The sequence below is a fragment of the Pinus tabuliformis genome, chromosome 7 (genome assembly GCF_031772625.1).
Source record: "Pinus tabuliformis cultivar Carrire ecotype Pingquan chromosome 7, CPIR1, whole genome shotgun sequence".
NCBI lineage: Eukaryota > Viridiplantae > Streptophyta > Pinopsida > Pinales > Pinaceae > Pinus > Pinus tabuliformis.
In genome coordinates, this window is record NC_142293.1 from 68,452,929 (window position 1) to 68,466,997 (window position 14,069).

Genomic DNA, 14,069 nt, shown 5'->3' on the forward strand with positions numbered 1-14,069 from the left:
TACAGAGTTTTCCACTGGCATTGGTCGATTTGCAGGATATGATGTGATTAGAGACAGGGGGGCTAAAAAGCCCTATTCTTGGTGGGCAAATCATGGGGCAACAAGCCCTCCTCTTCAACAGTTAGCCATGAGGCTCCTCTCTCAGGTGACTTCATCCTCTTGTTGCGAGAGGAATTGCAGCACATATGGGAATTTGTATAGTGTGAAGAAGAGCAGGCTTGAGCAATCCAGGGCAAAGACAATGGTGTATGTACACACCAATCTTCGTCTTATTTACAGGCAGAGGGAAGAGTGGTTGAGTAGAAAGACAAAGATGTGGGATGTCTTTCCTGATGATATGGGTCTAGACAGCAGTGTTGAGTTGGCATTGGCCAACATGGATCTCAATAATCCAATGCTAGAGCCTGTTAGATTTGATGACGGTGATATTTTAGAGGAGTCATCCTCCACACCAGCAGATCCAGAGGAGAGCAGTGGTGACTCTGGTGACCATGATGATGAGGACATTGATGTCGATTCTAATGATGACTATGACGATTGTTGACGCATGAGTCATGGGCTACCTATTGCCTTGAGGCTTGCATACATGTAGTTGTTTTATATTTTCTATTTCTATTTGCCATTGGCATTGCATTACCTATGTAACACATTTTGATTTGATGACTTAATGAGAAAACTACAGTTATCAGTGTCTTTATCTTACTATCTTGTAAGTTGTCTTTCATTTATGAATCATGATTTATGTGACATGTATTTGAATTTTGTATGTACTATGCATGCTATAATGTTACTAACTTACTTTGTAAACAGTAAAACTAACATCTAGATGAAGATCTATGTTTGAAATCAATGAATTTGTATCATTAATGAGAATTTGTGTAAGAAATATCTAATTTTTAATATATATTCCCAATCTTGTGGATCATGGATTGTAGAAAAGATATTCATTATCTTCATCTGCTTCTTATCTTTTCTTTCTCTGCAAGCGTTAGCATAATGACCTTCTTTACCACAAATAAAACACACACCTTTTTTAGAAGGTTTTGATCTTTTCCTAAATACTACCCTTCGTCCTTTAAATGATCTTTTGGAAGGAAAGTATTTTTTCTTTTTAGGAAAGTATTTATCAGTCTTGCAGGAGCAGGAGTTATCAAACTTTGTCTTTTTAGAAACCTTTCTTTCACTTTTCTTGTGACAACCAAAATTATAGGTTTCTTTGAAATTATTGCAAAGCTTTGTGCTAAAGTGCATCTGTTTTGAAAAATTCTTCTTAGCTTTGCTCTCTGCACATTCTTTCTGCAAAATTGTGACAATCAATTGGTGAATAGCTGGAAATGATTGTCCTTCCAAATTCACTTTATGATCTGCTATGTATTGATTAATTAGATCAGGAATTTTACCAGGCATAGACTGAATGTAATATCTCAGATAGGCCCGATATGAGAATAGCGCTCCGTGATGCAAGCAGATCGAGAAAACTTCTCGCAGATGCAGAGCAGGGAGATCTCGTCTCGTCTCAAACTCAAAGAACTCAAACTCACAATACAGACTATAGAGTTAAACTCCGTGGTGCAAGCAGATCGAGAAAACTTCTCGCAGATGCAGAGCAGGGAGACTTCACTCAGACTTAAACACTTCTCAGACTCTCTAAAACTCTCAAGACTCTCTTGCCCCAAATGAGCTTACAATGCTAGTATTTATAATATCCTAGCAGGTCATCCGGTGAAAACTTTTACCGGGAACTTGAAACCAAAAGAATCAAACTTTCGGCTAGAACATCATGCAAGATGTCTATCACGAAAGGACCTTGTACAAAAAGTAATGAATAGTTCTAAAGATTCGGGCAAGTGGGGACAACCACTTGTTATCTCGTCCCTTGGAGGCTAAGCCATATGGGGACCGAATCATGACATCTCTGAAATGAAAAGATGGCCGGAATCTAGGACATCGGCTCTTATACAAAAGTAATTACACAGTGGAGATTTTATTCGGACTAAATCCCACGGAAACCAGAGAACAGTATATGTACAAATAAAGCAGGATATGAAAGGATTTCATTTGATTGATCCCTTCAATCAGTCGCTGTTAGCTCTGTCATCATAATCATGTGCATGAGTATCTGGAGCAGCTGGATTATTATGGCCAAGTCTGATTTGGTCTTGTTCTACCAATTCCTCAATTAGTTCTTCATTATTTGGAGCAAGCACTTCGTATGGGACAGATTCATCTAGCCAATATGGTGTTGTATCTCTGGTACAACAAAAGAATGGGAATGTGAACATGAATGTTGGCCTGTCTTGTTCGTCCACTGATATCAATCCTCTGAATCTGACAGAAAGCTTAAAGGACTCATCTTCTTCATTAGGAATGACAATTGTGTGTCTGTGGATGAACTCAAACTCTAAGACATAATCATTCTGGACAGCTACATGCATTTCCCAATGGAAAATTCTGACAAACTCAGCAAAAGTCCTATCAAAAATATTTTTAGCTCTAGGCAAATACCTAAACATGAATAGCTTAAACCATGGACTCCACCAATTGTTAGAGGGATCTATAGCTGCAGCATAAAATATGACCTTAACCGAACCATGTATCCTAGCTCTCTGGTGAATAGAAAAATAGTCTGACCATGTCCAGTCAGTATTTTGAATACACCCAAAATAAACAGGATCTGGTTCCCTAGACAATGCATAATAAACACGCCATGGCCTAATCCTATATGGTAACTCTTTTGTATATGACCATCTAGACTCCTCAGAGTCAAACCATTTTTGCAAAATGATTTGTCTTAGGCATAATGGCAAGACTCGGACCTGTTTTGATAGACATTCTAGACAAAACTCATAATGACAGTTACTACAGATTGTGACATACTTGACTCTTTTAGACTCGACATGACTGGACTGACTTGTAGAGGCTTCGTGCTGATTAAGTGGTCTGAACATCTTGATCTCCTTGATTTCTTGAGCACCTTCTCTGGTAAGCATGTCAGCAAGATAATTTTCTGCACCAGATTTGTAAATAATATCAAAATCAAAACCTTCAAGCCATAGTGCCCATCTCAGTACTCTGGTACTACCTTGTTCTAACAATCTTTTGTTTGCCAACATCTGTTTCATATGCTTTAGATCTGTTCTGACAATAAATTTAACACTTTTCAAGAACAAGTGAAATCTCTTTATTCCTCTCTTTACTGCAAGTATTTCTTTATGAGAAGAAGGATACTTTTTCTCTGTATCATCAAAAGATCCTGAGGAATAGGCACAAACCAATTCTTTTCTTCCATGCTTTTGTAACAAAACTGCAGCCCAAGTGTGATCAGAAGCATCTGTTTCAAGTATAAAAGGAAGATTAGTATCAGGAAGCTTAAGTTTTGGCAAATCATTAAGCTTACTCTTAATACTAATTACTGCTGTTGTCATTTCATCTGTCCAACTGACAACTTTCTTCTTTAGTCTGTTCAGCAGTATCTTTGTATCCTCTGATTGTTTGGCATAAAAATTTCTTATATAATTCAGACATCCAAGAAATCTCTGCAAGGTCTTTACATCAGCAATTATATCAGGAAACTTCAATAGATGGGTTAGTACATGTGGCTGAAGTTCTACATGTCCTTTTTCTATGTGTAAACCCAAGTAGTCAATCTTGACTTTCCCAATCTGAAACTTCTCCTCTGAATCTGAAAGTACTAATCCATGCTTATATACAAGTTGGTAGAATTGTTCTAAATGGATCTTGTGCATATTTACATCTCTACTAAATACAAGCAAATCATCAATATATACAATAATGTACTCTACCGCACCAAAAATGTCTTCCATCCTTTTTTGGAATTCAGATGGAGCATTTTTCAGACCAAAGGGCATCACAGTCCATTGATATTGGCCATGAGGAACAGTGAAGGTTGTTTTATACCTGTCAGCAGGAATAATACCAATCTGCCAAAATCCACTTTTGAGATCAAACTTGCTAAACACATTAGCATTAGCAATCTTAGCAAGTAACAATTCTTTGTTAGGCAGAGGATATCGAATAGGAAGAAGAGCATCATTCAAGGCCTTATAATTAATCACAAGCCTTTTCTTACCTCTTTTCTGCTCACTATGCTTATTGACATAAAAAGTTGGGCAGGCCCAAGGGCTCTTACAGGGTTCAATAAGCTTTTGTTCTAACAATTGTTCAATTTCTGCTTTGCACAATTCTTGCTCTTTTGGACTCATATGATTTGCACTTGCTTTTTGTGGCCTAGGAATATATCCTTCTCGGTAAGGTAGTGCAACAAAATACTTTTCTCTTACCCAAAAGGCATCTGGCCTACTGGAAGTACAATCTGCACGAAGCTTATCATAAATTTGTTGCAAAGTTTTGGGACCATGTAACTCTGCATTTTTTACAATCTTATTAATCTTGGTCAGATCTTGCAGACTATACTGGAGAGGATCCTCATCTTCAGGCTGCACATTAATTTTGTAGTCACTGGAAGCAGGGACTGTGATAGGACCAGCAGTGGTGGAGAATACAACATAATCTTGTCCAAAAGTGACTGGCAAATATTTCTTCAGAAAATCTTGTCCTAACAGAACATCAGCACAAGTATCAAAACTATACAAAGTGACAAAAACCTAGACATCATTCAAGAAAAAAGGAAATTCAGGAGCTATATGACTTATTTCCATTAAATCACCAGTGATAGCCCTGAATTGGAGTTTAGTAGGCTGCCAATAATAATGAGGAATGGCTTTATATTTGCAGCAGCTACTCATAGCACCAGAATCTATTTGAGCATCCAAAGTATAAGGTTTAATGCTAGGGACTTTAATTCTTATTGGAATAACCACTCTATCTCCGATGCCCATAACATTAAAAAGCTCAACATTTTTCTTTGGGGATATCTCTTCAATAACTGGCACATTTTTCATCAGTAGGCTTGTTAATTTAGAATTACAATCATCATAATCAGAAATAAGTATTTGAAGTTTGGATGACAACTGTATCATTTCTGACCTTGTATGATGAATTGAAGATTCCAAATCTGTGATCTTCTTTTTAAGAGCATCAATTTGATTCATACCTGGAGATACGGAAATCTGCAAAGGTCTGAACATTGAATCGAACTCTTTCTCGATGAAGTCATCATCATCTCTTTCTTCTTCTGAAAATCTTTCTTTCTTTTTAGATGGCAGTTGTTTCTCAAGATTCTCAAGTTTTTCAGTCAATCTTCTTCTTGCTGTAAACTGAACTAGATCTAACTGTGCTATATCAGCTTTGACTGCTGCAATCTTTGCTTGTATCTCTCCTGAGGAATTCAAACTGAACATTTTAATATCAGGAATGAATGTTTCATCAGAATCAGATGATTCTGAATCAATTGTTAATTTCTTGATTTCAGGAATTTCATTATCTGAAGATCCTGAAGAAGAACTTGAAACTTCAAAATATTCTCCATCAGAGTGGAATATGAGATCCCAATCTTGTGGATCATGGACTGTAGAAGAGATATTCATTATCTTCATCTGCTTCTTATCTTTTCTTTCTCTGCAAGCGTTAGCATAATGACCTTCTTTACCACAAATAAAACACACACCTTTTTTAGAAGGTTTTGATCTTTTCCTAAATACTACCCTTCGTCCTTTAAATGATCTTTTGGAAGGAAAGTATTTTTTCTTTTTAGGAAAGTATTTATCAGTCTTGCAGGAGCAGGAGTTATCAAACTTTGTCTTTTTAGAAACCTTTCTTTCACTTTTCTTGTGACAACCAAAATTATAGGTTTCTTCGAAATTATTGCAAAGCTTTGTGCTAAAGTGCATCTGTTTTGAAAAATTCTTCTTAGCTTTGCTCTCTGCACATTCTTTCTGCAAAATTGTGACAATCAATTGGTGAATAGTTGCAAATGATTGTCCTTCCAAATTCACTTTATGATCTGCTATGTACTGATTAATTAGATCAGGAATTTTACCAGGCATAGACTGAATGTAATATCTCAAATAGGCAACATTATGTGGATCACTAGCCTGATACAGAAGTTTTTGCATAACACAAAAATACTCTTGCAAATAATCAATGTCGCATAACTTCTGGGAGAGAAATAGCTGTGAATGATGGGTTGAGTCTTCAGGGACTAATCCAACAAATTCATGTTTTAAAGCTTCAAACAGTGCTCTTAATGGATCAGTACTATGTTCAACTATTTGATCTTTCTCTTCTTCTGCAAGCCTTTCCCACCATTGCTTTAGTATGCCAGTAAAAGACCATACAATTTGAGTAACTATATCAGACCATGATACTTTGGCTTCAGCTTTCCTCTGTAGTGCCCAAGCATGGACATTATGCAAAACAGCAATTACTTCATTATAATCAAGGCAATCAATATTTACTAACAATGAATTTCCATATCCTCTGGAAGCAGGATTGTCCAGCCTTACAGGTATAGATTGCAGATTTTCAGTATATCTGCTGAACGGGCTAGATGCTGATGCTTCATGTGCATCGGTATCACCAGCACCTCTTTTTCCTTTGTTGGAATAGAAAAAGGAATCACTTCTATCTCTTTTAGAACTTGGTTCACCTTGTGTTTGTTCACCAGTTACTCCTGACATGGCCATTATTGTAGGAGCAGATGATTGGCCATTTTGTTTCATTAAAGAACTAAGGCTGACATAGTTCTTTGGCAATCTTAGACTTTCAACAGAAGGAAGATCAGCTAGTCTATTCTTCATCAACTCTGTCTTTTCTCTAGCTAGATTGATTCCTTTCTGGATCTTCTCAAGTCTGGCTTTATCTATATTCTCTACCCCTTTAAAAAAAATATGCTTTGATTCATCAGAATTGGAGGAGAATTTCAGCTTTGAACTTGAGACATCTACTTCTCTATAATGAGGTGGAGAAGCAGGAGTGGGGAGTGCATTTGTAAGATGTTCCAAAGACTTGGAGATGATACCCATGTTTGACTGAATATTATTTAACTTTTGTGTGTGTGTATCTTGGGTTCCCAATGTCTCAATATAACCAGTGTGCATCTTTTTGATGTGTTCTTTAATTTCTAAAACATCTCGGGCTATATCATCAATATTCTGAAGCATACAAACTATTTGGTAGTTTGTATAATTATGCAGCTTTTCATTTTCATTATGATCTGGATCATAAGTTGCTCTCATAGATAACCATTGGAAATCTGCTTTCTTTGTTCCATTGCTAAATGTTCTTCTAGAATTTCCAGATTCTAAATATCTTTCTGGTATTTTTGCAGTGACTTCCGACTGAGCTCTAAGAAGTGAGAAACTTTTGATATCAGGTATAAAGACTTCAGAGCTAGGGGATTCATCAGTCTGGAATGTAGAAAATGTAGATGGAACACAGAACTGACAATCATCAGGTTTATGAGAGGTGGATTTTCTATGATCCTCTCTTGGAGCAGAATGTCTTGATGATAAACTTCTGGGAACAGAGGGTATATGTGGATTCCTACCACCCAAAATTGTAGATCTAGGGAAAGATGACATAGATCTAGTAAGTGAAGGAGTGGTAAATTTAAGACCAGAGGATCCGTCAGGATGATGGACGAGAGACAATTTCGGAGGAGCTTTAGATGTTTGCAGTTGAGGATATTTCTGTGAAAGTGGAATATAAGTACTATTCCATTCATCTGGAAGAGTACATTCTGCAAAACCAATCTGTAGGGGAGCAGTGTTACCAGGGCCAACAATAACACCTTCTTTTAAAGCTCTACCAGCTAACTTTGGATTGAGAGGAGGCATGGAGGTAGAGACAAATCTCAGGCATATAGAAGCATGGAGCTGAGCAATCTGTGACTGTGGGGCAACATCAAAACCATAAAACTGAATATAAGCATTCAAGAATTCATTGATATAAGGGTCTGTCAATGAAACTTGATATCTGGGGATAACTGATGACCAAACAGGGCCATTATTGAGGGGACTTTGGAATCCTCCCAATAAAGCGTCGTCGAAGTTATTCATTCTGGTATCAAGGACACATGTCAAGCATGAAGTATTTAGACCAGGACGGACTAGTGGATTAATTCCAAATTGTATGATACCAATATGGATATATCTATAACCATTTTCCAAACCCCATTTGATATTTTCTGGTTGTATTAGTGGGATTTGATATACGGACTGGCCAGTGGAAATAGGAATATTCACAGATGTAAATCTAAATAACTGAGCAGCTCGAAACTGGAAAACAGGCATTTTATAAAGCTTATCAATATCAATCTCTGGCAATGTCCAGTTAGGCTGTGGTTCAAACTCTTGTACTAACACTTTTTCATCATAGAGAACATCTTCATTTCTGGATTTATTTAAAAACTTATTCATAAAAGACCATCGATTCTTATGAGCTATCTTTCTGTCTTCGGGCTTCTGAAGAGAAAACTCATTCATATAACCAGCCATTGAAAGAAAGTATGAGTAAGCACCTGAACAGAGGAGAAACAAAGCCTTTGTGCACCAGGAAAGCAAACATGACAGTCCTTCGCCTTCACAGCTCTCTACCAGCGCCTTATAGCCAACTTAGACATGTCCGAATCCAACTCTCGAATCCCCGTATCCTACGAATCCCGAATCCCCGTGTCAGGTGACTTAGCTCATTTATGATCATTCATCATCAAACTTGTGAATTTCAGACCTCCTAAGAATTCGCACTTGCTTCTTGTGGGTGATTTTAGAGATACTTGGATGCATTTTGATATATAGAAGCTGATTTTGACATTCATTGGAGTTATTTCTTGGTCTAATGGAAGGATGTATTGCATGTTATCTTGTAAGTGGAATCTTTTGTTGAATATCTTTTTCTTGAATGTCTAATGCATGGAACTATTGATTCTAGGTTGAAATTATGTGCCCTAATTTGTTGAAGATCAATTTATTGAAGAATATCTAGATGAATGTTGTATGCATTACTCATTGTAACATGTAATGAATGTTCCTAGTGGAGTACTTCTCGTTATTCTCCATCAAAATCCATTATTCCATTAAGTGGATAATTGTTGAAATTTTGATAGCTAGGGCATCAAATTTCGACCTCCTTAGAAGGAATTTGGCTTATCTTAAACATCCTAGACTCCATATCCCCATAGGACAAGGCACTGGTCCTATCACTTGGTGATCAACCTTAAATTTTCTCCATAAATTTATCTTCTCAAATTCGGTCCTTTTAAGGCTCGGAAGAAAAACTAGGGCTTGGAGCGAAATTTTAGGGAGGAGGATTTTTGGTGGTTTGAGAGCCTAAACATCAAGAGGTAAGTCTTGACTACATGACCTATCATTTTGGTGGGCATCCACTCAAATTTCATTCATAAAATTTCTTGCCCTAGATGTTGCCCTAAGAGGGAAACCGTAGTTTCTTCTCCTTGGACTTCAAGACTTTCTTGAGGGTTTCATGAGCATTGGAGTAGTTGATTATCATTGCAAGAAACCCTTCCTCTTTGGTCTTGACCTTGTGAACACCTGTTTTCACCGAAAATCTCAAAACCCTAGGTGTCGACCCTTGTTTTCTAGAGCTTTTCTTTGAGAGTATTTTTCTTCTTGGAAGCCTTGAATCATTATTGAGTCTCTCTTTCGAATCAGCTCTAGCTTGAACACCTTATACCTTAACCTTAGAATACTTTTCATAGGTGACCGTGATCCTATTCTACTGGGACTCCTCCCATCAGTGAAAATCTGTAAGGAGTAGGGGGCCTTGCCTATGGTGACAGTGGGCCATTGCCCCATTGTTAGCACTTAGACTAGCTTTTTGTCTTGTAGGGTTTCCCTCTCCAAGGCCTGCTAGATTTGCGGTAACACACTCAAAGAAAAATAAATTGTTAGGCATGTTAAGTTTTTTCTACCATATTATGCAGTTGAGGAGATGAATCCTTCACTCAAACCAAAATCATTAATTAGGCATGTTAATATTTTTCAATTTCTACCATATTATATGTTTGAGCTAAGTTGCAGGAAACGTGGGCAGGGGGTCCGTTTCCCCAGGGGAAACGAAACGAAACTCGTTTCCCCGTACCGTACGGCCTGGAAACGCGTTTCCGGCCGTACGGCCACGTTTCCCGAAACGGAAACTTGGCCGTACGGCCGGAAACTCGTTTCCAGGCCATATGTGCCACGTTTCCCCCAAAAAAACACTTGTTTTTTAATTTTTTTTTTTTTTTTTAATTTTTTTTAGGGTTTCCAGGTAGGGTTTCCAGGTATATAATAATAATTTTTAAATATTTTTAATATATATATATATATATATTATTATATATATTCGCGTTTCCCCGTTTCCAAAATTTGGGGAGGTCGCGTTTCGTTTCGCTTCCCCGTTTCGTTTCGCTTCCGCGTTTCCCCGTTTCGTGCAACTTAGTGTTTGAGGAATCCAAGCCTGAAGACTTTAAGCTAGATGATATTTATGTAGCTCTTGTTGATGATCCCATTTCTAGTAGTAGTGAATTAGTGATGAGTTTGATGAGTGATCATGTGATCAGTCATTTGTAGTAGGCTAGTGGCCCAGTAACTTGTACCATTGTTTTTGGTAGATGCTACTTAGAGCCTCATTGATTATGTATTTTGTTGTTGATATGTATTGCACTTTGTGCCAATTTGATATATTCACCCTTACATGGTATATAGATGTGCAAACTTTGTATATCTTGTCTTTAATGGTTTGAAACCTTAAAAATAAATTTTTAATTTTTAAAAATTAATTATTAAATTCTTTCATTAAAAATAAATTATTTTATGTACTTTTTTCAAATCCAGTATATTGAATCCGGTTCAATCCAGTTTGATCCGGTTCTGATTCAATCTCGATTAGATAGGTGGCGAGTTCAAAACCTGGTTCCAGTTTTTAAAACTATGACTCAACCTAGTGTACCCTCCTCTCCTTGTATAAAACTATGTACATATTGTTCATTTAACAGTCAAAGGAAACTTTAATGTCAATTAAAACAAAAAATTCTTTGTTTTTCCTTTTCCAGTTTGAAAATGGGTGTATTTTTATAGCTTGTTAAAGTTTTGCATATAACATATTTTACAAGTCAATGTGCGAGGATATTTGCTCTAATATCTTTGACAAAATGGTTTGGTGATAAATACAGTATAGGAGCACCACATTTAATAACCCAAGAGAGCAAAACACGCAAAACAGCTCGTAGTGCTTGTAAAGCATGTTATCATATTCTAGTCTTCAATTAACACTTCTTGGGTTTCATGTGAAGTCATAGAAAGCTAAACCTAAACTAGATACCTTCTGATTTACAGCAACTGACGCGATGGTGTTGCAAATTTTGTTTTGTGTTCCTTCAAGTCTATATTGCACATTTATAGTGCAAGAAAAAGATGAAATTCTCTGTAAGTCATCGTATATTTCAAGGCCCTGACCTTAACCTCATCTTTTCTCCATTGTATATGGTTTGTGCAGTGATGTTCTATCAGCAATGTTTCCCTCCTTGTGGCTTTATAAATAATTCAGAATCTAAGTACGGGATTTTTCTAAAGAGTCAAAAGTGGTTTTGAATGAAATGAAAAGAATTAATAATAGTCAGGAAGGCAAGGTGGTAACAAAATCAATTGCAAAGAGTGATTTCTGTGGCGTCAGTAAGACTATTATAAAAAAGAATTAATGCACATACCACTTGAGTGAGCATATTTGAAACCAAGTGAAGCTGCACTTCCATTTATTCTGGGTTGTGTAAGTTCCAATCCTAGTTCAGAAGAAGTTTTCTTAGTGCAAGTTGAAACATGTCTCTGATCATTTCTTTCGATCTCTTGTATAATTTGATAATCCTCTGGAAAGAAATTTCTGCAAATAATATCAGAGAAGAGAACCACAATTACTCGAATGAAATTGCATTCTTATCATGAAAAAAGAGCATTGTTTCTAGAACAAATATTTTAATGTTACTTACCTAAAAACAGACATAACTGCGAAACTAGGGAGCAATGCAATTACTGTTCCCATGATAACAATAATGTAGAAACTACAAGTTGGTGCTAGGACTGAAATAAAAAGTTTGTGCAGCTCAATCATCCTTCCATGTGGTAGTTCCCCCGACAGTAGCAAAAACATGAACCAGATGAAACATTCTCCCCAAATAGCCACATGGTGAATCCATGTCCAATACTGGAACAATGAAGACATTTAATCTTAGCTCATGTCATTTAAAAAGTGAAAAGCTTCATCATGTGCAAGGAAGTAGAATAAATCATCAAAAGATAGAATTAACTTGAAGCTTATGACATGTAAAAAAAACCAAATTGGCTTGATAGAATGCTGTGAGGCAAAGGTGATTATGGCGAGGATTTATTGTTGGCATTAATATTTCTTTGTTTACAACTTCAGAATGTCGGTCAAATTCAAATGTTGACAAAGCTAAAAAGATAGAAGTCCTTGACATAAAAGAATAGTAAAGCCATGAATTCTAAGACCATGAGAAATAGAATACGACTGAAAGGAGAAAAAGGAGTGCTATGTCTGAATAAAATCACTAGAGAATATTGTCAGGCAATGTTTCATATGTGATAAATGCAAAGAATCTTTCATAAAAATATACCATCACACTTATCAAAGAGAATCTCACTATAAATAACAAAGAGGTGGACAAACCAAGAACAAGAGAATTGTACAAATACAGGTACTCAAAGTCATTTAATTTATGTCCTCACTGTGAATCGGAGTGTTATTGTATAATTGTAGGTTGTCATTGCATGTGTACTTAAATATCCTTTCTTCTATGGTTATGTGATGTGGTCATGTGCTCTATTTTTTCACATTTGGTATTGTTATCGTAAAATTAAGTAAGCTTACTGCAAAGCCTCATTAGGCAGATCCAGACCATAGTGCAACAAGAGATCAACTGCACTATCACCTCAGCAAGCATTCTCCAACTATTTAGTGGTGTTTGAACCAAAAGGGAGGCTTCCCTACATAGATCACTTAAGGATATTCAATAAGGACTCAAGGTGATAGGTGAGGTTTAATGACTGGGATAGGGTATTGGCAAGCCAGGAGGGCTAAGATAATCTTCACTAAAGTACAATCACTCAATCCCTAGAGCACTTACGCCAATTAGAGGGGTGTTATAAGAGGGTTTGATAGATTTTCAATGATAAGGCATGCAATGTCATATTACAGCCAGAAGAAATAGTTTTTTAATAATAAATCAACAAAGAATCAAAACTATCAAATAGATATGCAAGGTTTAGGGTTTGCAATTGAGTTTCTATGGCTAAAGCATCCATAAAACAGCAATATAAGGATGATGTCAGCACTTGAAATAGGGTTTTAATAATGAAATAAATGCTATATTTTCTTTTTAGCAATTATTTAATGCAAATCATACTTAGAGAGTAATAACACATCTAACAAAATTATTTTCAGCAGTAATTCAAAGAAACCCTAACCCTAACCCTAGATATCTAAAATTTAAGAGTGAAGAGAGAAATTAGTAAAAGTAGAAGGTTTGATCCCCACCACGTAGACTAGTGCCTTGATATAAATTGGCAATAGAGTTACCTAGGGAAAATTCAATGAGGGCATCCTTGTTGAAGAGGGTGAGAAGGCTAAATCCTCTTCTTACAAACCCTAGAAGCTTCCTTAATATGGAGATTTCATATTTAAGAGATGCACAACTTGAAGTTTTCTTAAAGGATTCAAGGAAAACAATTTTGCATGGCATAGAAGATCAATATTTCTAGATAGATTTAGCAATTTTAACCATGCCACATGTAGAAACCCTAATTTATACAATATAACATGCAAAATATAGAAGAAATGCAATAAACCTACAAAATTTCCACAAGAATCTCTTCAATCAATCCCAAAAAACCAACTTCAAGCAAAAGATCCACCTCAAAGAGTAATTTCTACAATAGAAATCACATTGTGGCCAAGAAGAAAGCGACAAAGAGCTGATGTGCACTTATAAAAAGAGGGAAGTGTGACAAATGAATGATGAGGAAAAATGAACAAGGCTTCCCTCTATTTACATGAGGGTAACCAAATCTTATTTCATTGACATTACAAGAAAAACCCCTAAAAAGTTTACTTGACCATTCAACTGGGTCAAAGGTCAC

General features: G+C 36.4%; 1 protein-coding gene across 4 annotated transcripts in view; it reads right to left on the bottom strand.

The window, feature by feature from the left end:
• LOC149245246 (putative phospholipid-transporting ATPase 9) overlaps positions 1-14,069 on the bottom strand; it is a 307,919-nt gene that overhangs the window by 87,016 nt on the left and 206,834 nt on the right. For all 4 annotated transcript variants that reach the window (XM_089457712.1, XM_089457711.1, XM_089457713.1 and 1 more), the window contains 2 exons: positions 11,903-12,117; positions 11,627-11,796 (listed from right to left, as the gene is read on the bottom strand). In XM_089457712.1, the coding sequence (XP_089313838.1) occupies positions 11,627-11,796; positions 11,903-12,117 (385 nt within the window). The remainder of the gene's footprint in view (positions 1-11,626; positions 11,797-11,902; positions 12,118-14,069) is intronic.